The 25,845-nt window shown below is 33.1% G+C and overlaps 1 protein-coding gene across 2 annotated transcripts in view; it reads right to left on the bottom strand.

Moving 5' to 3' along the window:
• PDGFC (platelet derived growth factor C) overlaps positions 1 to 25,845 on the bottom strand; it is a 168,195-nt gene that overhangs the window by 75,572 nt on the left and 66,778 nt on the right. For both annotated transcript variants that reach the window (XM_028521946.2, XM_036031972.1), the window contains one exon: positions 3,634 to 3,829. In XM_028521946.2, coding sequence (XP_028377747.1) covers positions 3,634 to 3,829 — 196 coding nt within the window. The remainder of the gene's footprint in view (positions 1 to 3,633; positions 3,830 to 25,845) is intronic.

Genomic DNA, 25,845 nt, shown 5'->3' with positions numbered 1-25,845 from the left:
TTATTAAAAGGATTTCAAGGGATAGGAAGGAATATTTGTAGTTTATTTTCATAGCACTGTCATGGAGAAGAGTCGATCTTACCACTTTTTAGCATGAACTTAAGAGTAACAGGCCTTGTCAGGGTAAAAAAAAAAAAAAAAACAACTTTATCTTGCTTAACAATGGCCTACACTCAAACCACATGGTGGACAAATTTAGGCAGAAAACTCCGCTGGCGTATTGCAACTACAATTGCTGGATAAATGATTAAAAGGAAACCATTGTTTTTAATGCTATTAAATTGTCAGGGAAATAAGAGGAAGTCTTTGAAGAGCAATTAAGCACAAGAAACCAAGACTTCAGTGGAGTGGGCGTATTCTGGAATCCTGGGGTACCTGCTGAACCCTGGTGCACAAGAGCGGGTGTTTACCAGGCCATGGTGGTGCAGAGGAAGCCTGGGGCAGGATCTAACCCTGCCCCTTCCCTCCCACCCCAGCTACTCACGTCTTCCTCTGTCAAATGGGCCACTCGGTGGGAGGCTACATGGCTATGTCAGCAGTTACTCTGATGCCTAACTTCTCAACAGCCATAAGATAGAGGAATTGTATCCTTACACTATTGAGATAAAATAAAACACAACCTAAAATTTTCTATCCTGACTGACTAACTTCTTTCTGAGAATGAAGGTGAAATAAAGGAATTTTCTAATAAATAAGAACTGAGTATTTACTACCAACAGGCTTTTACCTGAGAGACTTTTAAAAACTATACTTGAGGAAGAAATGGTTAACATAAAAAGTAGACACATGGGTAGAGTTATTGAGTACATAAAAATAACTAACAATGTCTAGTGAAGTTAAAAAACATAAAACTAAAATCTGCAGCGACTTCCCTTTCCACGCTAATGAGAAGCAGGGTTAACTGTAGTGAGAACCAAACCAGCTTGGCCAACAGGGCAAATCCACCTACCAGTGATCTCTTCCCAGTGACACGACACGACTGTTTTATGGCCGTCATTATTGCCCCAGCGATAACTTGATTGTTCATTACACGAACTTCCCAGAATAACCACTAACCCCTTCAACTCGAAGTATCAGCAGTTCACTATCTAACGTTGCTGAAGCCCTTGCCTGAAATTCCTTGCCTCCTTTCCACCCATTCTAAACTATTAAATCCCAATCCTTGCCCGTTCTTAATCAAGTCTCCACAATAAAAGATCCATTTTTGGTTTTGCTTCTTCCTCCTCAGACTCTACGAGAGTTGTCAGGGTGGTCTTCTCTGTCACAAAGGAAAGCAATAAACCCAGCTTTGTCTTATCAATGCCGCATGGTGGTACCTTAGGAGCTAGCATTCCACAGTAGTTAAAATGACCTCAGGTACTTTTATATTTTGGGAAGGAGTTAAACATTGATTAGCTTTAGCTATTAAGTTAAATATGCATTTCTAAGATAACCATTAGAAACAGACTATTTATATAACAGTAAACCATACATCAAGGTAAGAAAATGTTCCAAGCTATCTGCACCAACATGAACTAACTTTAAAAAACAGTGTGTTATTTAGTTTGCTTGTTTTGAAATGCATATCGAATCACAAAAGTAAACACTCAGTATTATACCATTGATGCATATATATATGCATATATATATTTGTTTAAACAGGCAAAAAATAATTGACTTTTTATAGGACAGTGCATTGGGAAATATGTACGCATGCTACAATTATAGAGAAAATCAGGAGACAATGTAAAAACAACTTGAGAATGATTAAATTTGCAGAAGTAAGAGGATATAATCAGGAAATAAATAAGAGAAGGGACTTCAGAACTATTGAGTCATTTTTCTTTAGTTTAGTCTCATAATGAGTAAGTTGAGTCACAACCTAGGTTAGACATACTGAATGACAGTTTAATTTTTATTATTTAACTGTTAACATACATTATATACATACACACATAACTATGTACATACACAAACATATAATACTAATCACATAACACAACCCACTAGGTGTGCGTATCATGTAGCCCTCTTGGCATTGACCTGTGGAAATTGGAACTAAAGAAAGAGACACAAGAAAGTGTTAATACTCAGGCTACTGCTATTGTTGTAATATCGTCCTTTGTCCCTGACCCAAGAGTCCCCTGTCTTCTATCAGCATCCATGAAATTGTAGTAGGCTAACTTGCTACTTTGCAAGTGGGACAGAATCTCAAACCTTTCACAATTTTTGGCACCATTATGAAATCCTATATATGAAAAGAAACAAGAGGTACAGTACGCTTGTATAGCAATGTGAAAAACTATCCAATATGGGTGGTAGGGAAAATGGGTTTTAGTGTTGGTTTAGGTATAAAATACGATTGATATCTAGGACAGCTGTTGCACCTCCCTGTGTCTCTATAGATAGCTAGGACAGCTTCTGTTCTCAAAGTCTAAGATTATAGATGTAAGAAAATACAACATGAAAAGCGTAGTTGCAGAATGAAGAAATGTGAAGAAAATCTAACCATGTAAACGTTAAAGATACAAATTGTGATGACAGCAAGCACAAAGTTTATTTCATCTGTATTGAAATATTTATCTGTAATCTACCATGAAATGAAAATTCTCTTTTAACTTGTATATCAAAGAAAAAATAAAGAACCCCACAAAGAAGCTCAAGTAAAATATTTTTATGATATACAAATGCCACTGAAGTGAAAAATCTTCAATAAGACCACCCAACCTTGACAAGTGTATTCACATAGGATTTAAAGAGTAATATTTGTATGACATACAGTAGGTGGTCTTTTGCGTGGATGAAATACTCCAGCTGACTTTGGTTCATGAATGCTTCTAGGAGAATAATGATAAATTTCTACCAGTCAAAACATAATGTTAGCCTAAATTTCTAATTTGCTTTCAGAATTGTATTTTTTGTGTGTGTGATGAAATATTTGAACCAAATAGGACTAAGAGGTCCTGTGTGTATGTATCCATATGTGTACTTATGAATACTGAATACTATGGGTAATATATACCCATAGATGTTTTTTCTTTTAATAGCTTATTGTTTATTTTATTGATTTAGCTACCAGGGAGCTCAAATGTAAAATTTTTAGCACTGATGGTAACATATATTTTGTACAACTGCATTCCCTTATTTGGCTTTTTATTCTCTACTCCTTATTTTTTTAAAGATTTTATTTATTTATTTTTAGAGAAAAGGGAAAGGAAGAGAGGGAGAGAAACATCAGTGTGTGGTTGCCTCTCACAAACCCAGCTGGGGATCTGGTCCACACCCCAGGCATGTTCCCTGACAGGGAATCGAACTAGCAACCCCTTGGTTTGCAGGCCAGTATTCAATCCACTGAGCCACACCACCCGGGTTCTATTCCTTATTTTAAATAGTTTTACTCTATATGTATATTTTACCATAAATTACCTTAAATTATTTTTAAAAGTACATAGAAACTAATGACTGCATATATATGTATGTATCTTGGGATTTTAAATGAAACATAGCTTAAGTAAGGTTGTAAATTTCTTGGATCACCAGAAAAAAACATAACAGAACAAAAGATGGCATTTAAAATTACATCATCAAAATGAAGCAACTTGAAAGACTTAACAGTTGCTACAATCTGTTGGTATTCCAAGTATGATAACTTACTTGCATATGTCATCTTCTGGTTCTTCAAGCCCAAATCTTTCATCAAATGTAAGTTGTATCCATACATTTTCCTCTACTGCCACTAATCTCCATACCAAGACCATATTTCTTGGATAAGTATGAGGAAACTTTGGGCTGTGAATACTTCCGTTAGTAGACACAGTGATAAGTCTCTCATGCTGGGGATCTTGGACTCCTAAAACAAAAACATAGGCATAAACTTGTATTTAGAAAAGACATTTCAAGAAGTATAGGTTTCAAAATGTTTTTTAATCACCCACTTTTTACCCCTCAAAAGTAGTAGATATGCATTATACAATATAAATTAAGTACCATTCTTTTCAGAATTTGCCCAGAAAAAAAGATTATTTAACATCATTGAATAAAAACCTGAGTTTATATTTATTCTTCAAAGAAGTCAGTCTTTTAAAATCAAATTACTAAAACTTCAAACATCCAATTCATTTGGATTACTAAAATCACAATAAAGTTAACACTGCCATCTCCAAGACCTTATCAAATGGGAGACATATCAGAACAAAAAGAAACTTGATATAACACTAGTTTTAAAAGTACAAATTATGATTGACATCTCTAATCGTGATTAGGTTAGATAACTTTCAGTTCATCAAACCCTAGATTCTCTCTCTGAGCCTAATGTAATAAAGTTCACCCCTAAAAGAAGCTGGGCGCCTCCTGAAGTCAGAGAAATCCAAATTGTGCGAGAGATTCAAAAGGAGGGACATTCTTTGTTGCTGGCTCTGAGTGTGGAGGAGGCCACGTGCCAAGGGATGTGGGAAGCCTCCAGGAGCCAAAGGCTGTCTAAGGCTGACAGCTAGCAAGGAAATGGGACCTCACTCCTAAAACCTCAAGGAACCTGAAGGAACTTGGAAGCAAACTCTTCTGAACAGCCTCCAGAAAGAATGGAGTCTGGCTGACATCTTGATTTCAGCCATGTAAATCTCTGAGCAAGAACCTAGTCACACAGTGCCCAGATTTCTGACCTATGGAGCTAAGAGTAAATAAAGTGCAATTTAAACTGTTAATTTATGGTGACTTCTTGCATAACCACTAGAAAACAAATACATCTTTTGGGGGGCACAAAGCTGTTTGGATGGCAAGTCATTTCTTTTCGCCTGAATTCTTTAGCAGCAATTACAATAATAGCAGCAACTTTTCATTCAGTATTTGTTTTAGTGAAAATACATCACTGCACCCTGATAAAGTATAATTTAAGAATTTTACTCTAAGAAATTGCTTGAATTTAAAAGACAATATCAAGGGTTATGTATTGGAAAGGCCATGTTATTAAGGTTAAAGAATAACTTTTTAATAGTTAAAATACTTCAAATAATTTTAACAAGTTTATTTATGGTTCTTAAAGCAGCTTTTAAGTCCCTTAAACAGCTATTTCAACAGTTTTGTAATTATTATTTTATATTTTGTAACACAATTAGGAAGACAAGGTAAATACAAATATAATATCCTTGAATATATCCAGGGTACATTATAGGGAATACCATCATATTAGTAAAATATGCTTTAAGTGACTAAATTTGTTCCTAAACTTGTCCTCAGCAGCCAGGAACCCCCACAGAAATATGCTCCGTCTTGCTGGATGATATCGATTCTGCTGTCGTCTATATTAACATACATGAAATGATAAATAACTCTTTATGCCCATAATTTAGTACCAGTATATCTCCTAAGAAGACAGAGAATCTATCAATTAGATAATTTTTTGCTATAGTAACATGTTAGTAAGAAACAATAATTTACTATTAAATAAAATTAATAAATTGTGTGTTTTTAGAGATCTCTTTTAAAAACAAGGTATTTCCTCACTAAATTTTCATCCAATAACCTACATACCTCAGAAGGCGTTTATAGCAATAGCTTATCTCAAGGGTCCTTCTTATTTCACAACTAATATTTTCAGTAAATCCAATCAGATTTACTAAAATTTAACATATGCCCCATTTTGTCTCAAAACAAATGCTTTATAATCCCAAATCACTCTTTATAAATACAGCAATGTATACTTTTTCATATACAACCTAGAAAACTAAATAGTTATTAAAAGATCTGAATTCTATTTTTATATCTTCAGTCAAAAATCTCATATAATATAGATACTTAAATTGTTTATTTATATCATTTTTTACTTATAATTCACAATTCCATTAAACTAAAATGAAATATAATTTATAGACTGGAAATCTAGGCCTTATTTGTGGTAAAAGAATTGTAAATTTCCCTCTGGTTACTGTCAGTTTGTTCTTTACTTCAATGTTTCTGGTTGTATTTTGCTTGCTTGCTTGTTTTGTTGATTAGGTTCCACTTACATGAGTAACCAGAGGGGAGGGGAGACAGAGATAATGGGGGAAAATAGGGGAGGCTGCATCAAGGAACATGTATGAAGGACACATGGACAGAGTCAAAGTGGGTAGGTTTGAGGGTCGGAGGTGGGGATGGGTGGGGTAGGGGGCTGAGGTCAGGTGAAAATAGAGACAGCTGTACTTGAACAACAATAAAAAAGAATTTACAGGGAAAATAAAACCTACATCTAATTAAAAAAAAAAGAATTGTAAATTTTCTAAGTTAAACTGTTGATCCCAAAAATCGATCTCAAAATGCAGTGAGGTTGCCACCAAACACATATGATTTGCATGGCTGTCAAAGTTTTATGGAAATCTCAAACTAACCCCATAATCAAAAAGAAAAAGTAAAGCAACAAACATTAAGTTCTACCAAATTAAGACTCTGCATTTATATAGCTCAGTTGCTTTTAAAAATAATCTTTTCAAATATACAATTTACTGGTATTTTATGGATGAGCTTAAGTTTGTAACTATTTTAATGAATGTCTACTTTTCCTATATCCATTGAATAGTAGACACAGAGAAAGTACCAATGAAATAAAATTGTTTGTAGTCAAGTCACTAAAATACTTACAACATGTTCTTTTCAATGTATCCTAAGCAAGAATAAATTATTCATCATAGATGAGTTTAGCATGAAAATGAAAATGTGTACAAACACTAAATTTTTAAAATGATAAATATGGACTATTTCATATTTTACTGCACAATGCCTCTTGAGGTAGAAGTATCAAAAAGTAAAATTAAACAAAGATAGAAAAGAAAAGGAAAGAAGGGATGTTAATGATGCAATACTATAACATTGTTGATTACGTATATACACATACAATTGTATAGAGTCATTGTATATTCATATGTATTCAATAAGTTGAGGATTAAAATAAAAATAATTTCCTAATGTTTGCCATGCTGTTAGCCCTTTAAAGATAACGGTATTAGAGATCAAAGAGGGGAGGAATAAGAGGATCATAAAAAGGGATAAAAATAATAATAGTAATTGAAAATTCTATGCTATTAAAAAGATAACACTAAAAATAGCTTTCTGGATAATATATATAAAACTCATAAAGAAAGATAAGTCATCTACTTTCTTCTCTACTCTAATGTCTTAAGTTGATTTCTGAAGGAAAGACCTCTAGTACTAGGAATTAGGCACAAAGAAATGAGTCTCCAATCTTGGTTGAGTTTTAGAGTGCTAAAGAATTCTGGTTGCTGTTTCACACAGGCGAGACTGTGGTGACATGTCTCACATAAACTGGTAGACTCCACAGATGTTCTGTGCAAGCTCTGATCTGTTTACTTCCAAATATATGGTAATTTCAAATTGTGTCTAAAAAAGTATTTCTGTAAGTCAGTTACATCTATTTTCAAATCCTTACTTGACAAATAACATACTCACTACTTTTATTTTTGCTTTGATCTGTTCTCTGCTTTTTCTCCTGTGGTAATCCTTCTTTATCCTCAACTTGCTACTTTGTTTATGATAGCTATTTCAATTTCTACTCTTATTAACTCTCAATGAACAAATCGCACTTTTAGCAACAGTTAAAATCATACGGCCTATGCATGTAAAAGCTAGTTTAGTTCTACTGCTTCCATGATTGGCACCGTTCTGCCCAGGAAATCCAGAGTAACCTCATCATAATTTTCTTTGATTCTGTAAGGAGAAGATATACCTGAGCTCCACACGGCACACAAATATCTCTGCATAAATCCTATATGATATAGAAGTGTCCCATTTTCATGTTTAGTATTTTAAATTCTGACTATTAATACAAAAGTCTAATATACTAGATAGAAAATTCAGACGCCATCATCTCAATCTACTATTTACCATACCTTTAAAACACTAGAAACATGAAACAAAGATAATCAACAAAGTTAGTATTTACCTCAAACTATTTACAAATTACATGAATAAATGTTCATTAAGAAAAAAATAAAATAAGAGATTGCTACAGAAAGTAAACCATAAAACAATATATTTAAGATGTGCTTAATTGAGGTTCTGGAATTTACCCTAAAAATAATAATTTTATTCCTCTAAGGAAATGAATACTCAAAAATCATATATGGAGAATCTGTGATGTTTCACACACTGTTCCAGGTGTTGGGGCATCAAAAACAAAGCAAAGCCTCATCCTCTTAATATGACAACTTGTGCAACTTTAACTGAGCAGTATTACTTGACTAAGTATACTAATAAACTAATACTCAACTATCAAAACCCATTTCAGATATTACTTAGTTTACACATCATTCCAAATTCCTGTGTACATCCTTTAGCACTGCATATTTTAATCATAATGTATGGGTTGATCTTTCTTTCTTTTCTATCTCATTATAAATTTCCGGAAGACAAAACTATTTCTATTGAAGTCCACAACCAGTATCTAGCATTGTGCTCAGCACATGGCACTACTTCATATACAGCGAGAGTAAAAAAACTTGATATCCCAAAACATTTTAAAATTTCATCCTTCAGTCCTAAATTTCCAGAGACTATCCATACAAAAAGATTTGACAATTTATACAAGGGGGGACCCCCTCACAAAAGGAATTATCTACTGGACCCTTGTAGTACAGGCTTCTCCTGCTAGGTGAGTGTTCTAGGAACCCATCTGTACCAGCTGTCATTGTTCTGAGAGGCTGGCTTCGGCTTCAGTAAATTTTTTTTGAAGACTCAACGCATTTGCCCATTTCATGATGGGTAATTGACAAGTGCACCTGCCCGTACCGTGTTGAGTGTTCAGCAGTTTTTTACCAAAAACAGCATGACTCCTGTGACCCACCCCCCCCCGCTCCTTATTCACCCAATTTTGCCCTGAGTGACTTCTTTGTGTTTCCCCAATTGAAAAAGTCCTCAAAGGGAAATGTTTTGCTGATGTGGAGGAGGTGAGACAAAAAACAGCAGAAGCAACAAGGCATCGAAATCAGTAAGTTCAAATTAAGTCCCTTAATGTGTATTTGATATCTTACTTGAAATTCATCTATTATAATTTACAAGTATTTTCAGCTTAAAGTGATAGGTATTAAGAGTACTTATTAATAAAATTTGCAATTTTCTTAGTATGCTTGCTTATTTTTTAAAAATAGAACATCTTCTATTTTTTGAGAATGCCAAATCATAGTTATTATTTTATCTTAAGTATTAAAAATATATCACTTGGTGATAAAACTTGTTATTTTAATCCAGACATTTAATATTATTTATATTTTATAAATTAGAGATAGTCACAAACTACTCTGACGTTAAATGAAGTGATAATTGTATAAATTAACCACTTCAATAATTATAAATCAGTATATGTGAGGGAGAAACTTTGTGCATCACATTCTAATTAAATACAATGAGGAAAAAAGTTATTATCAGGTATAAAGTTTTTCTGAAGTCAGAGAATAGGAGATTGGTATGCCAAATAATGCAAAATTGGTCATTTATATAAGGATTCCATTTTCACAAAGATCAAACTGATTAAGCAAGAAACTGCTGTTTAGACAGTGATCCTAAATTTCTGATTGAGAATTTCTAATTTCTAAATAAATTTCTGATTTAAATCAGCCTTCTACAGGTTAATTTTAAAAAGAGGAAAAAAAGGGTAACTTTGTGAGCATAAAAAAAATGCCATTCTTTACCTGAGACTGTCTTTAACAAAGGTTAGAATTTATTTATGTTTTTGTTATCTACTGAGTATAAGAATTTAGCCATTAGCCTCCTATCAATAAGCAATGAGAAGAAAAAGGAACTGTGTTCAGGAAGTTCAAAGTAAATCTTCTTCCATATGCAATGAAAGAAAATTAGTACAGTGAGCATTTCCCCCCATCACTCATCACCACTGTGGAACAGCCACTGAACAAAGAAAGGCAGGATTGACCCTGTACAGAAGTATGCTTGGAAACTCAACATAAGTCCATCTCCCTCACTGCATGACTGGCTCTAATAGACCAATCAGAGTGAATCCAATGTTGGGATTCCCCCAATAGTTGGGAATTAGACCATTCTGTGTACAGAAGTAAGGTCTAGAACTACTGTAGCCACTAAGCCACCATAATAGAATCCAGCCTGGTGCAAAAGTCAATGAACAGAAGTAGGCAGATACACAGTAATATTGAAGAAAGAAACTATATCCCAACTCAGACTGCACAATAAATTCATCCAATTTCTGGCCTTCTCAGGTACATGACTAAATAAATCACATTTACTATATTTAAGTCAATAAGAGTTAAGTTTTTTTAATACACACCACTAAAATCATTTACATAATGAACATGTTTGGGTCTGCCTGGGGTGGCCTTTATTTAGACCTGTTAGCTGGTGTGATTGTTACTAGTGTTCCTTTTCATGCTCTAAAATATCTGAATTGGCATCATAAAGGATACAGCAAATAAGATCTATCAAGATGTTTTGGTATTGAAGCATGAGATACATAAATGGTAAAGATTTGACTGCATGATATTTTAGCCTTAAAGTATTGGTAAAAGTTACCTATTTTTGTTTTATACAATAGGACATAACATTTTAAGTGGAGGCTCAAGTATGGAAAACAGAATGGCAATAATCTTACCTATTTTGCTATAAGATAAATGACCAAGTATATTAAATACAGATCGTCTTAAAGCCTTTATCACACACAAATTAGTAATGAGTATAATTGCAAACACACAATTACACATACTGCTATAGTGAAACATGTTTAGACAATGCTATTATTTTTTATTCTGTGTAAATTGTGCATTATTTTAGGTACTACAAAAACAAAACAAAACAAAACCAGAATATAGAATAGAAATAAATTAGAAATAATTCACATTACAAACATTTGAACATTCACTATTGATTCCATTTTCAATATTTATTCAGTTCTTTTGTTAAATTAAAACTATTATTCAATGTAGAAAGCTTACATAAAATACTGAAAGCTCTGAAATATTTTAAGTAACAAAATATATTTGTATGTAATATCATGATGATAAACACTGGCTAATGTCATTAAGTATAAATTCACAATATATAGTTTTTAATCAAATGATTAAGCTTATTTAAGAGAAAATAAGTTCAGTAAAGAACGTCATCTGTTTGGAGACTCAACATCTGTCCATTTTTTTATCTGCACAGGACATATAACTTATTCAAGTTGGAATATATTAGCAATTTCAAATATGGATAGTGGCTACCTATTTCTTTATGAGCACATATTGTCTAGATACAGTACTGACATTTTAATAGAAAGATGTTTAAAATTCATCCAGGAAAATAATAATGAAAGGGTAATCAATACAAACCTATTTCAGAGAAAAATACAAATGAGACCACTAGTGTATGCCTTCAATTAATATTTAAAATATGCTTAATTTTTCTTTTAGGTTAACCTCTGAAATAGATAAAATAAATAATTCTTAAGGTACAATGAAACAGAAATACATTTATTTCAGTCTTATATATTCAGCAATCATAAGTGCTGAAAAATGACTTTACTGCCTCCTACTTATATTTAACATTTTATGTTCAAAGGTGAATTTATGTATAATGAGCATATGAAATTCTTATGAATAATATTCAAAGATAGGAAAAATAATTTAGTCAGTTCCATTCAAATTATGTTCTCCTAGCTTATGTTTTAAATGTCATTAAATATTGTATATAAGTGATAAAGTATTTGCATTCCCATAAGCAATACCTGAGGTTTATAAGTTATATTTGTAGCAAAATCCTTGGTTTCAGCAGTAAATCCACATAATGGAATCAAGAACACATGAAGCTCAATTACACGGGGACATGATTGCCCTTATAGGCTTGATTTAATATAAACATGCTTAGGAATGTTCTAACCATTCTACCCTGCTGGAAACCACCACCTTCCCTCCCCAAACTCTGAGCTCAAAAACTCTTGTCAATCTTAGCATAATGTTAAAATATGAATAAAATAAAATATGAGGCTTTCAAGAGACATGAAAGTTGTAAAGTACTAATATAATAAAATTTTGGTGGGAAAATTGTTTAAATTTTATTTCTGAAAACAATATATTTTTAATAATGAGAATACTTAATCATGCCAAGCTATTTCATCTCAGCTTACATTATTTTGCTATATAGGTGGTCTATCATAAAACAGTAAATAAGCATCAACAAGATGGTAAGTATACTTTATTCTGGAATTGGTTTGAATACATCCATGTGCAGAATTCTTTAGCGAAAGCTAGCTTTAAGACAAGAGTTTTAAAAATTAAACCAGAGATCCAGAGACAAGAGGTCCAAAAAGAGAGGCTGAAACAGGATGGAACAGATTCAAGAAGATGCATACTTTTATTCAAATAAGAACTGAATTGAACTTTACAAAGTCCACCAGAAGTTTATTGTCTAATACCTCATTGTCACTAGTTGCTTCAATGTTTTTCAACGTTATTCAAAAATACCTACTTCACTATCTTCTAATCTTGGAGAAGACTTTGAAGCTGTGTCTGTGAGATTGGACTTGTCTGATACCACACGATTTGAGAATCCTCTGTTACGGTATTTGCACTGTTTATGTGAGTATAATCTCCCAGTCAGCAAATGCACCAGCTGCATTTGTGACCTCCTAGCAAGTGAACAGACCTGTTTGAACAGAGCATTTCTTTGAGAATTCTTGCTCATGAAATCCAATTTTGATGTTGAAAACTCTCACCTATGTTACCTATAAACCCACCCATTTTTCTTCTTGAAAGAAATAGAATACTGTCTCCTAAAACGGAACAAAGATAAGAAAACAAAGGGCAAAGAGGTGAGAAGGAGCAGGAGAAAACTGAAATGAAAAGGTACAAATTAAGCTTACAAGTTAAACTTAATTGCAGTAAAGTGTAACAATACTAATTACCTTAAAAAAATCATCACTACCCTTATTCTCAAGTTGAAGTATGGCTTTTTAAAGGAAAATATGCATTAGCATAAGTCTCAAAAACAACTACACTAATATTTTAAACTATATTATTTGAACTTACAGTGATTTATACACAATACCCTAAACCTTCCAAATATTTATTTTATAGCAGTTATCAGACTTCAAAATTTGCTTGAAATGTTATATTCTTATTAAAATGCAACCAAAATCAAAGATTTGTGGTGGGAGACATATACACAAAAACAACAACAACAACAAAAAAACAAAACCCGATATCAATATGTATTAAGACATTACTCATTAATTAACAAGAAACTTTTATTCATTACTATATGCCAAGAGAACGTATTTATAAATGAAGAATGGAAAAACAGGCTAAGAAACGCTAGAATAATCCATTACACTTTAAGAAACATACTTCTACTCTCTTTACACCATAAATCAAAATAATATGCCAGGGGACATATTGCCTGAACATATCAGAGAATACAAAAATGAGACTAGAGATATTTCAGTACATATACTGTAGTTTGAAGATCATTAGGAATTGAAAATAGCACTGAAGTGTTGTAACAACTAAATAGAAAATTACAAGCACAAGGATAGAAAAGACTCGCATGGTGAAAGGAAAGCATTTGAGTCTACACTTGTTCACGCTGAAGAATCGGATAAGACTGTTATACCACCTAACACATTCTCATCTCTCATATGCTTCATGGTATCAACCTTAAGTATGTGAAATTACATTAGAGTGTATGCTAAGAAAAGTTTAAAAATTCAGAGTAAATAAAAATATATGTTTTGCTTACCTTTTAAATGTTCTTTCTCCTCTTTTCTATGCCAGTCCAGATGCTTGGGTATAGTTCCTCCCTGCCAGTAGATGGAGATAGTAAAATTGAGTCTTTTGATGACCTCAAATCCTAATCTAGGTGGTTCAGAATCTTCAATTTCCGATTTTGGAAGTAAAAAAAAATTTGAATGATTGAAAATACACATAAAGCTTGTAAAAAATGAATATCTGAGTCAAATAAACTTTTATTCATGGTCATTGATACCAATTATTAAGAAAGAAGGTCTTGGCTGGCATAGAAAAAAATAAAAGAAAGAGCATTATTTTGTAGGATATATTCCCTTGACTCTTCAGTCTTTTCAGATTTCAACAAATATATATTGAGTATCTACTCAAAATTGTAGGTTACTGGCTAGATGCTTTCATCTAATTATCTAGTTAATTTTCTTAACAACCCCGTGAAGTAGTAATTGTTATCCCCAAACATCTTGTTCCAGAATCTATATTTTTAAAAGTTCCATATGGTGAGCTGACACTTGCTTGCCAAGTTTTTGTAGTCCTCCTGGTGTTCAGTTAATGGCTTCTCAAATTTAGGGAGAATTCATTTCTTCTTCCTACTGATAAAAAGACCTTGAAGTTGTTGGAAACTCATATTGGTAAAAGCTGGTTTTGTTTAATTTTCTTTCAAACAGCTATCCAAAAAGAAACTCAAAAGACTAAGGGGAAGCCATTCTACAGAGATTAACTAGATTATCGGAAATAAAATGGGGTTCGGGAGTAACAACATCACATGGAATTGTTTCTTTGAGAAATTACACACTTGAGGTCAAATTCATTGGAATCAACATTTAAATGTGTGATTACTTATAATGGTTTATAAAATAATGAAATTATTTTCTAAAGCTAAGAGAAGGACATATAAGTACCTCTTGAAAACAATTAGAAAGCAAACACTAAGAACATTCAAGACTGAAGAAGAAGGCAGTATTATTGTGTCAGGACAGCAGACATAAATCATGATGGTCCCCAGAAAATGTGGACACATGGTTACCCTAATGACAAATGACAAGGTTTATCTTCAACCCAGATTTTCTGAGTCTAAATCCTATTCTCTTTCTACCACATCAAGAGACTCCAGGAAGTCTTTCAACCTGGATACGTGTGATTAATTCTTACGTGCATGTGTTCGCGTTAGCATCTGTATTCAACTTGGCCCAGTGAGTAGAACTTTTTCTCTCTTTTCATAAATGTGGTAACAGCGATTACATTTTAAGGAATTTATTTCAAGATAGGTTAAAGCAACAACAGCAGGTGTGTTGCTTTTGCAAATACTACAAAAACAACAACCCTAATAACTTTTTCGATTTAACTGCATTTTAATAGTCTATTTGTCAGGTCTTTCTAATACTACCATTAAAGCAGCACACATTTTTACCAATTACTAGACATTTGCTGGGTTCTGGCTCCATTCACTACTTGGAACAATAGGGTTGATATTAATTCCACTTCTAGTTACAAACATTCTTCCAGAATTTGGTACTCCTTAAAAATAATAAATTTCATATTAATTTAGAGGAGGTAAGGGATCTTTTCAAATGTGTTCAATGATTAGAATTAACAGATATGGAAAAATAAAACTACTGTAAGTAAAAACTGCCTATCCATCACAATATATGCAAGGCCCAGATATATTCATTTATTTACTTGGTTAGTTAGTCTTTAAAATTCCTGTGTGTAATGTAATTAACAAACTCTGAAAGATCATGTATTCTGCCTGAGTTTTTGTTTTGTTTTGCTCTCATTGTTTGCTTTTTATTATTGTATTCCCCAAAGCACAACACAGAACATTACCCATAATAGACAGTATATAATTGACTGGCAAAACTGCCTGGGAATAAAGTACACATTTCACCACAAACATATTACAAAGAAAACTTAGTAGATAAAAAGGATGACATGTAGATTGATTCCTAGCCTATGATTGCTTTCTGAAGATCACTGGCTTAAAAATTGACCAAAATCCCTCACATTATATACAAAGATATCAGCAAACTATTGCCATGTATTCAAATATGTTTCTATGAAATTAAATTATTTTCAGTTCATGTTTGAAATTACTTCACCATGATCTTCAAGAAATCAAAAGTCAGGGATGGCAGTTCCTCAAATAATGCCATTCCATTCAACGTCATTTCACTATGATGCTGATAAGGAAAAAAAAAAAAAAAAAAAAAAAACAGATTCCTAGCTGTGGCCACTGTCTGTGCGGTGTTTGCAAACCTATTTTAGTTAGTCTTCTGTTTTAATTATTCTGTGCCAGGTGGGAGGCATGGAAGGTAATATTCAGAACTGATTAAAAGTATTGTACATGGTGGAATCAGACAATAAATCATTACAATAAAGAACATGCTGGTAGGATGATCTGGACAGAAGAATTATAACAATGTAGGAAGTTTCTGAGGCCAAAACAAACCTTCACATGATTTGCTAAACAGTGTCTATAATCCTTTGTCCTTTTATAATTGCTCCAATTATAAAACTAGGCTTCTTTAGAATTTTTAAGTGTGTTAAACTTCTGAACCTAGTATTTAGAAGCAAGAGCTTTTTTTTTTTTTGAGCCTTTTAAACTGATGGCTTGAGAAAGTTTTGAGAATCTGATGAAAGGTATCGAAGCTCAAACCAGAAAATTATATATCTAAATAGATACTCACAGTTTTCACACAATAACATGCAATTGTGGATTATTCACCCAGCCCACAGAAACTGTCTATGGACCATTTTATCTATAAAACCATGGGGAAGAACAATTCCTCCAAAAATAACTTGTCCATTACAAAGCAAAGCAAACAAGGAGTTCCTCACTCTGTGATCAGAGGGTCTACAGGGCCATTTTGGTAAAATAACATCAGAGTAAAACAGTAACGGATTTAGCAATCAGGAATTTAAAAAGAAGTGTGTTCTGAAGGACTGACTTGAAATTTGGAGATGAAATACATATCTAACCAAGTATATATGCATTGTATATATATAAAGTAACATAATAGATGTAGCATTATTTTTACATAAAATAATAATATTTCACATAATTCCAATGCAATTCTCTAAAAGTAGTTCAATATTTTCTGGGGGGAAATGTATCTAACATGTGCAATTTAGAACAATCTAAGAATTCTTTACAGTTGCTAAAAAAAAGTCTTTTCCTAGGAAAATTTTAAAGATTATAAAAAAATGTATATGCAATGAAGCATAGCAGATAATTCAATTGTACTCCCATAGTTCCACAAGGATTGGCTTATCTTAAGAGTTTTTAAGTGCGATGTTTGAGCACCAGTAGTGGGCTAGAAACTACTAGGCACTCCCATGAACAACCTTATAGCAATAGTGAGGAAGGCTGAGTCATCACCACTGCACTAAGGAAAAAACATCTAACTATATTAAGACATCATGAATAGAGAGAACAAAGGAGCAATAACAACGTAAGCCCCACCAGACCGCAGGCATGGATTGATAACAGGGCTGCTCCCTTCCTGAGGGTGCCTAGGAGCTGCAGGGCGTGTATTTTGAAATGGGCAGTGGTTCTCTGGAGCCTCGTAGATGAGTCAGCAGACAATACATCTAATTTGATTCTAGTTCTTTGGTGATTGAATTGACAGTGATTCATTTTCAGAAGATACTTAGGGCAACATTAAAAATTTCCCTCTTTTTTTTCCCACAGCAAAACACCCCTTTTGATAAGGCGGAGAAGCAGTTGTAACACAAAGATTGCATATGTTGTTATTTTTTTGCTCTTAAAGAATTGTTATAACAATGTAATTAAAATCTTTTCCCCAACTTTGTACTTCATGAAAGAAATCTGAAAACTTTTAAAAAGTTTTGTTCAACTTATAAAATTGAGTATACTTTATATAACTGTAACACTAAATTCTCCCACCAGTAAACATGATATTCTTCTGTTCAGTTCTTTATATTGTATGCATTTGTTTTCTTTTTGAGACTATTTAAACAACTCCAAAAATAGCTACTAATAAAGGAACAAGCATAAACCTTCCCATGACAATCAATTAGCAATGTCTATCCCACAGGGCCACTGTCAACTGGAAAATGCCAATGTCAGATTTATGATAACATTCCAAAGCCAAATTCAAGGGTCAGAAATAAAAACTCCTGCACAGTGGAAAAATAACCACTGCTATATCCTTCAAAAATGTCAAATGTTAACATTTTCTAAATTTTGTTTCCCTCACCCATCACCAAAAAAACACATTTTTTGGCACTAATCTACTTTAAGTCACATTCATAGCCTTTAACAGTTCTCCACCTACTATTTCAGTAATGTTTTAATTACCTTTCCCAAGATCTTGCACACAGTTTTAGATGAATTAAAAGGTTACCAATTTTGCACATCATTTTAAGTTTTCTTTAGCACACGTGACCCTTCAATAACACAGGTTTAAACTGTGGGTTTGCTTATATGTGGATTTTTTCCAATAAGAATATAGTCAGCTCTATTTACCCTGGATTGTGCATCCACAGACTCAAACAACCATGAGTGGAAAACAGTATTTTTCATCCATAGCTGGAAATCCACAGATAGGGGAGACCAACTGTTTTCATTGCTCTACCCCATTTTTACAAAGCCCTTGAGCATTCAGGATTTTGGTATCTGAGGTACCAATCCCCCACAGATAACAAGGGAAGACAGTAGCTAAGATGAGGATGGTCAAAAGTTATATGTGGATGTTTGAATGTGCCAACCTTGAATCCCGGCACTATTCAAGGGTCATCTGTACTTAGAACTCCCTGAAATCATCCTCCATAACATACAGCGGTATTATTGCCCTTATCTCTCTTCTCAAGTGGGGATTTTGTCTGCATTGTTCATTCTGCACTCCCTACAACTACATTGCCCACATAAGTTGTGTGATGTATATTTGTTGAATTAGTAAATTAATGTTTCTCTAATGATAAGCTTTAACTATAATTATATAATAGTTAAACTATCTTAACTGCTTTATGATTTTGTAATCCTGTTATCCATGAAGAAGCAGAACTGGATCATAGCAGAGCCAGTAATAAGTTAGGAGCATCTACTAAACAAAAATGGCTGACTTCTCCATTTCAGTCTCTATCTACTTCCCTTCCCTTTTTTTATACATTAATTACACATTAACAAGTCTTTTTCCCCCTCTTATTTTACCTTAATTAAATTATATTTTTCCTCTCCTCCCAATTCCTACTTATTTAACTTGCTCAAAGGAATTTCATTAGAACCAAAGTTTGAAGTGTTTTCAAGACAGGCAATATTTCATAGTGTTATAAAACCACAAAGCTAAAGTGAACTCAAAGAAGGTTTTTGTCTTAAGTCTTAATTAAAAAGATGAGCACATGACATATTATTATCTTCTACTTTTAAGACAGTTTCCTGTCAAGTATTCTATCTCTATGAAATTAACTCTTCTCCATAATCTTCCGGGAGAAGAGGTTATCCCTGTTGTATTTAAAAGGCTTTCATCCCTTTCACCTATAAATAAATTGATATTACAAAATTTTTTCCACAAGGCTTATGAATTCACACTTACTAAAAAAAAGAAATGTGGAATGAGTACTTCAAAAGACAGTTCAATCCCAATGGAGCTGATACCTAAACACCATGAAAATAAAAAAAGCTTTTTAATGTAGACCATTTCCTAAGAATGACTAAGTGAATTTCTCACCAGTATATATTAACACAGCATTCCAAAATTCCACCCAACTTTAATGCAACTGATTTGAACATTATATCTTGCTCTAGTATATGACAAAAGAAGAGAGTTTTTTTTTAATTTAAAAAAACTGTACAAAAGAAATGGTAAAGATGAAAAAGTATCAGAAAATGTTGAATGCTGATTTATTTGAAATACTAAAAAAATGTGAAGGGAAAATCCTATAGATAAACAGAACAACTATTCCCAGGCAGGAGCTTTTTTGTCTATAGTGTATGGTGCAAAGAAAATCATTGTGGGAAGGAAAAGGCCCTAATCCTGGGGGCTCCTTCCTGCTAACTGCTGTTTGTAATAGCAGCTGTAACTTCTCTTAAGTAGATGCCAACATAGTGGTTTTAATCAGCTTATGATGGCAAGTGCGCAAGAACTCCTTGCAAACATTAGCGCTAAAACAAGAGACAAACGGCAGGAACTGGAACAATCCAGGCAATGTGCAGATGAACTTTCCTAAAAAAGGATTGGGTTTAGAAATATTTTCCAGGCAAAGACTGGAAATCAAGAAAACAAACCCCAATCATAAGGACCCAGTGAGTCTAACTAAAAAGTTACTGTGTCATTCTAAGTTTTGGTTCATAAATTTAACTGGAGATAAGTGATAACACAGCTATAATCATAAATTAAAACCCATGAAGAAATTGACTCTTTTAATGAGCCATACATAAGAGACTTCATCTGTTAGTATTTAATCTCAGCTATTTAAAGCTTTCCATCATTTTTGCTCAATAGGTACAAATTTATGTTTTTGTATATGAACCAAATATAATGTGCTTGAAATATTAAATTCAAATGCAAATGAGTTCAGACAGACTCCAGGAAGTAATTTATTAAGTAGAATAAAGTGCTTAGGATATACTGTTTAAGTACTTTAGACATGAGCTTAAGTGAAAACTACTTTAAAAATATTATCCAAATTTAATGGGCTCTGGATTATTTATAAATTATAGGCTAGTGTGTACATATAAGTATTATTATAAGTAACATTAGAATCCTGAATGTATCTTATATACAAAAAGATATCAACCAGATATGTGGATTTCACCCCTATAATTTTGTACCATACTACTGCCTATTACAAAACTCCGACGGCTATATCTTAAATAATTATTCTAATAAATCCACACATGTTGGGGTTCTCAAGAATTCAAAGTCACACTTTAAAGGAAAAGACTGATAAATTAAAGAAAAAAACAATATAAAATCTAATGTAAGATCACAAAAATAGACCTCTTAAGAAAAACCACACATGAGATCACTGAAACACTAATTTATCACTATAGATGAAAGATAATAGTTTTGCTCACTCTGGTTATAACTGGACCACTTTAACCCAAGTCACAGCTACTGTCATTTCACTGTGCTTATTTTATATATCATAATATGATAATATACTGAAATTTATGTGCACATAGACATATAAATGTATATGTACACATATATATCACTAAACTCAAATGGAAAACAATTAAGGTACAGGTGTGAATTTGGGGGTCACCAGAGCAATGCGTTTATGGCTAGAAAAAATGCAGATAAGACTGGATCTCCTACACCAAACAACTGATAAAGGATTTGCTTTTTGCAGCACGTATGTTAGCAAACATTATTGTCGGTGGGATCACTCCAATGCACTCCAATTGGAATACCCTGTTGACACGAGGCTTTGAAGGACTGGCCAGAGTCTGAGTTCTTGCACAAAGGCCCCTGGACCAATGATCTCATCTTGTCTGATATGCGCCGAAGACACATCTGTCACACCACACATTTTGCAATTTAACTTCTAGGCCTTCACTGTTTTTCATTGAAGTATATATTTAAGTTTTATCTCCTGTACTACACAGAGGATTACTTAAGGCCACAAAATGTTATGTTTCCCTTTTCAACATTCCATGTTAATGCTACTGAATATAGAATTTCAAATGATCTGAACTTTGATAAGAGGCTCTCTGCACACAATAAGCATTTAATACATATATATTTTAGGACTGCTATGAATTAAAAACTCATCTATAGCCAGTCTTTTTAGAAAGAAAACTTACACTGAAAGTGTGATATATACATGTATGTATACATATATACATATATACAGCTAAATGCATAGTAAAATTTACAAATTACACTAAAACACTGACTATTGATTACAATCCCCCTCCCAGACTTGTTTTTTTCCAACTCCTTCTTGCCTACCAACAGTAGGAGCTCACCAGGGTCAAGGTGGGAAGGACCATTTGGCTACTGCACTGGTCCCCTCACCCCCAGCTCCTAATGGGATTATAACAACCAAGCTATCCAGGTCAGAATTTTGTTCTGGGCTACTCTTTCTGAATCTGTGGCAATTTTACCACTAGTTTTCTTCATACGATTTTATGGCAAAAATTAAGATATTTTTCTTTTAATGGTTTATGATCCACTTTGTTATTAAATACATGTAAATTATATGCTGTTTCCATGGGCATTTCCTACAGGTTATTTTAAAAACTGTTTTTTATTTAAGAAAAACATTACTCCATGGATGGAAAGTATTTAGTGAATAACAGCACAGGAGAAGATGGTTTTGTTCAAACCATGACGGTATGTACTGCAATGCAATGCCGCGTTTACAATAAAGGCTACAAGGTCCTCAGGATGAAACCAAGGTGGGTGTGCTGACTGTTTTATCCTAAGGGCCTAGGACATTCTTCAGATTTATTATGCTCTTAATAAACATCTGCAGAAATCATATAATGCATAGGTCTCGTGACTTGGTTCATAAAAATGAAAAATACAAGCTTTGTGCAAAAGAGAGTCCTGTATGCAAAATAATTCAAAGAACACTGAAATCCAGGTGCTCCAAAGATCTTCTGTTATTTACTAAAATGTCTCAGACTATGACAAGCCATTTCACTGAAGGCCAAAACACTGAAGATCAGGCATACATGTGAATTATATGTAATTAATATAGTTGAACTACAACTACATGGCAAATTGTGTTTACTGTTACATTTGCATAAATCATCACTTGCAGTAATAGTTCTCAAGACAGAACTATAAGACTGATGAAGTTGTGGGATGGCCTAACACTAGATATAAAATATCTTCCATGTTAAAGTCAAAATCAACAGCCTATACTGCCTTTGAACATTAGCTCTGATTTTGAGACATTAAATTATGAGATATTCACAAAAGGGGATAATAAAGTATAATAAACACAGAAAAAAATTAGTATGTACCATAAAGATAACCTTTTTTCAAATAATTCAAAAAAGTAAAATATGATAGATTATTGGCTGTGTATCAATGTTTATTTGAATTTTAAATATTTATTAAATATTAAAAAGCCAGATTTGAATTTGAAAATTTAAACATAAGAGTGACTTCGGCTTAAAGTGGTTTCTAAAACAGACCTTGGAAAATGATGAAAACTCAAATATAACTGGAAACTACTACTAACAAAACAAATATTATACAATCTATGAAGTATTTCTACAACTGATAAAATAAAAACATCTGAAGTAAAAAATAAATCAATGCTTACCTGTGATTTAGCTCAAGAAACAAACAAAAAAGCCAATCCATCAGAAAAAAGGGAGGGAAAATAATATATTTTTCCTTCAGCTTCTTCTGAGTCAATAACACTAGATATGTGCCAGACTAAATAAATATTCCCTTAATTCATAAATTATATTTAAATGGCCAGAGCCATTTTATGAGTATTTGTGGCCTTTTATGCATATGACCCTTCAGATATTGCAATAATCAGAAAACAAAGCAAAAATAATTGATGAGTGCAAGGAGAAAGGAGCAATGGCAGGTGTTAAATTGCAGTCCAGAGGGTAAAGTGTTATAAGCAGGGTTTTTTAGGAATACACCTGGTAACTGTGCATGGCGGGGTTTATGGATGTCTCACATCTTTCTTAGGATTGGAATAACAACATTGCAGACAATAAAGATTTAAAGATACACCTCTTCACAGGGAAGTGGGCTGGATCTAAGCATATCAACCTTCTCTCTAGTTTCAGAATTGAAGAGGGAATATGACCAATATTCAAGGTGATGACCCGGTAAATGCAGTCCCATACTCTGTTTTCCAGTAAAAACCAGATCTCACCAGATGTCTCTTCAAACAAAGTAAATCGTAAAATAAATCTATAGAAACTATGAAAATAATATACTGCAGCACAAGCAAAGGGTAATATTATCCTGACAAATCAGAGGGGTAAAAACATGTATCTCAGAGTGATTTAGCATACAATTTGAAAAAACAATTTTAAAACTGCTTTGCATTATCGATGAAATGTTAAGGAACTAGTAACTGTGAGATGTGGGGGAAGTTAACAGATAGGGAACACCGCAAATAAAAAGTCAGTCTAAGAATTATAGATGCTCCCAAAGAAAATGTTGAAACAGAAACAGAATCAAACATGAATACCTTCTTGTACTGTGAAAATAAAACAAAACAAAACAATGACCTGAACAAGCAAATAAAAAGTATTCCCATGCCCTTTATAAACTTAATTAAAGATCTATTCCTAATCATGTTTTCACATTATTTTAAATTATAAAAATATTAGCAAAAGACCCTGATGTAAATCTCATATTACTTATTCTGTCTACTTTTCTCAACATTCTTTTAAACTAAGTACTATTTAATTTCCCATTTTACGGGTGAGAATTTTGGATCACAGAGAACTACCCATAGCCATAGAGGAAGGCTTTAGGTATATTATGTTAAGAGAAAAAAGATTGAGAAAGCCTATAAAAACATTAGTCACTGTTCACATGGCTAAGAGTTTTGGTTACCAAGATTTCTTCTTGTTTTTCTGTTTAACTCTTCTTTAAATGATATTTTAACATGAGCTAATTCTTCATAACGTAAGATTATAGGTGAGAACTTTGTATATTAACTGCTTAAAATATAAAAACATTATTTTTCATATTATCTCTTTTGATGTGTTTCCTTAACTTTCTTCTTGATAAAGATAAGGATGTTTTTGATGATCTGAGACTTCTTTTTCTCTAAGTATCAAGTAAGAAAAAGATACCTCATGTAGCTGTCTATCTATGGTGTTATTTTCTAAACTGTTAGTTAATTGAAAATTTAATTAGCAATATCATCATATCTGAGGTGAGGGGGCTTACGGATTCTGGGCTACTTCTCAATTCCCTTTGGCTAAGGGGATCTGACCAGCATCCAAGCACTCCCAAAAGGTAAAAAGAATCTCGTTTGGCAAATGGTACTCACACATCTATCTTGAGGGAAAAGTTAAGGATCTCCATGTCCATGTCCATGTAGAATTAATCCGCCCTGAGTTTTAGCTGAAAAATTAAAGGCATGTGTTCTATTGTGGATCCCTAAGGATCCCTTTGCTTCCTTAAGATCATGTCTGCTTAGGAAATTACTTCTAAGAAGGAAAGCAAAACAAGGTCAAGAGGAAACCTACGGGAAGGCAAACAGCAAGGGCAGCTTGAGATTTCTCTGTTCATTTGGGAAGGGCACTTCTGATCTTCTCACCCGACTTCCTTCTTTCTCAGCTAGTGTGATAAATATCTGTAAGGCCCACCCAGGGCCGATCTTAAGGTAAAAGAGACAAGCAACTGATCCCATTAGCAGGCACTAGTCTAGGTTGTGGGAATGGCTTTCTATGGTTTCCAAGTCCTCATGGGCTGCTAAAGAAGAATGTGCCTTTTCCATGGAATGCCCCACTGCTAACAGATTTCCTCAGAATTTACACTTGACCAGGTTAGAGGAAAATACGACTCACATGTGCCACTTTTCTTTCCAATATTGCAACAGGAATGTTGGAAATGTTAGCCTCATTGAAAATAATGAGGCTAATTAGAACCAGTGAAAGGTGTACCTGGATTCAAAGAGGTAAAACAACCACTCGGTTTTGCCTCTTCGTACTCCCTCTTTAAAGATACAAAAGTAAAAGTACTGAGAAATGTTAACCTTTTCTGTACTTTTATTTGTCTGTATCTTCTAATGTTTTAATCTGAACATTTGTGTACTCATTTGTTAATTATTTGTAGCAATTAAGTGAAATTTTAATATTTAATTTAAAACACATCGTGGAATTTAATTTGTTCATATCCAAATATACCAATACCATAAATTCATTAGGAAGCTATTTCAATGCAAAACATTTTATTGAATATGGAAACAGATTAATCAATATATGATTCTATACTGTAATGAACTGAGTTTCAACCCTCTTTACAAACAGGTGTCAATAATGATAAGTATATTTGTAACAAGGCATCTAGTCTATTACAGACTTCATGTCTGTTTCCATAAAACCAATAAATTGATCAATAAACCATTAAAATGGTAAATTTCCCATATTTGCCTTTTGTTTTCTTTTTCTTATTTTTATTTATCAGATTAGTTATATAATAATATAAAAGTTATTACTTGCATAGGTGGTTGT

This window comes from Phyllostomus discolor, chromosome 8 (assembly GCF_004126475.2).
Source record: "Phyllostomus discolor isolate MPI-MPIP mPhyDis1 chromosome 8, mPhyDis1.pri.v3, whole genome shotgun sequence".
In the NCBI taxonomy this organism is placed as follows: domain Eukaryota; kingdom Metazoa; phylum Chordata; class Mammalia; order Chiroptera; family Phyllostomidae; genus Phyllostomus; species Phyllostomus discolor.
Note: the sequence above shows the minus strand (reverse complement) of the source record. Positions and strands in the feature narration are given on the sequence as shown.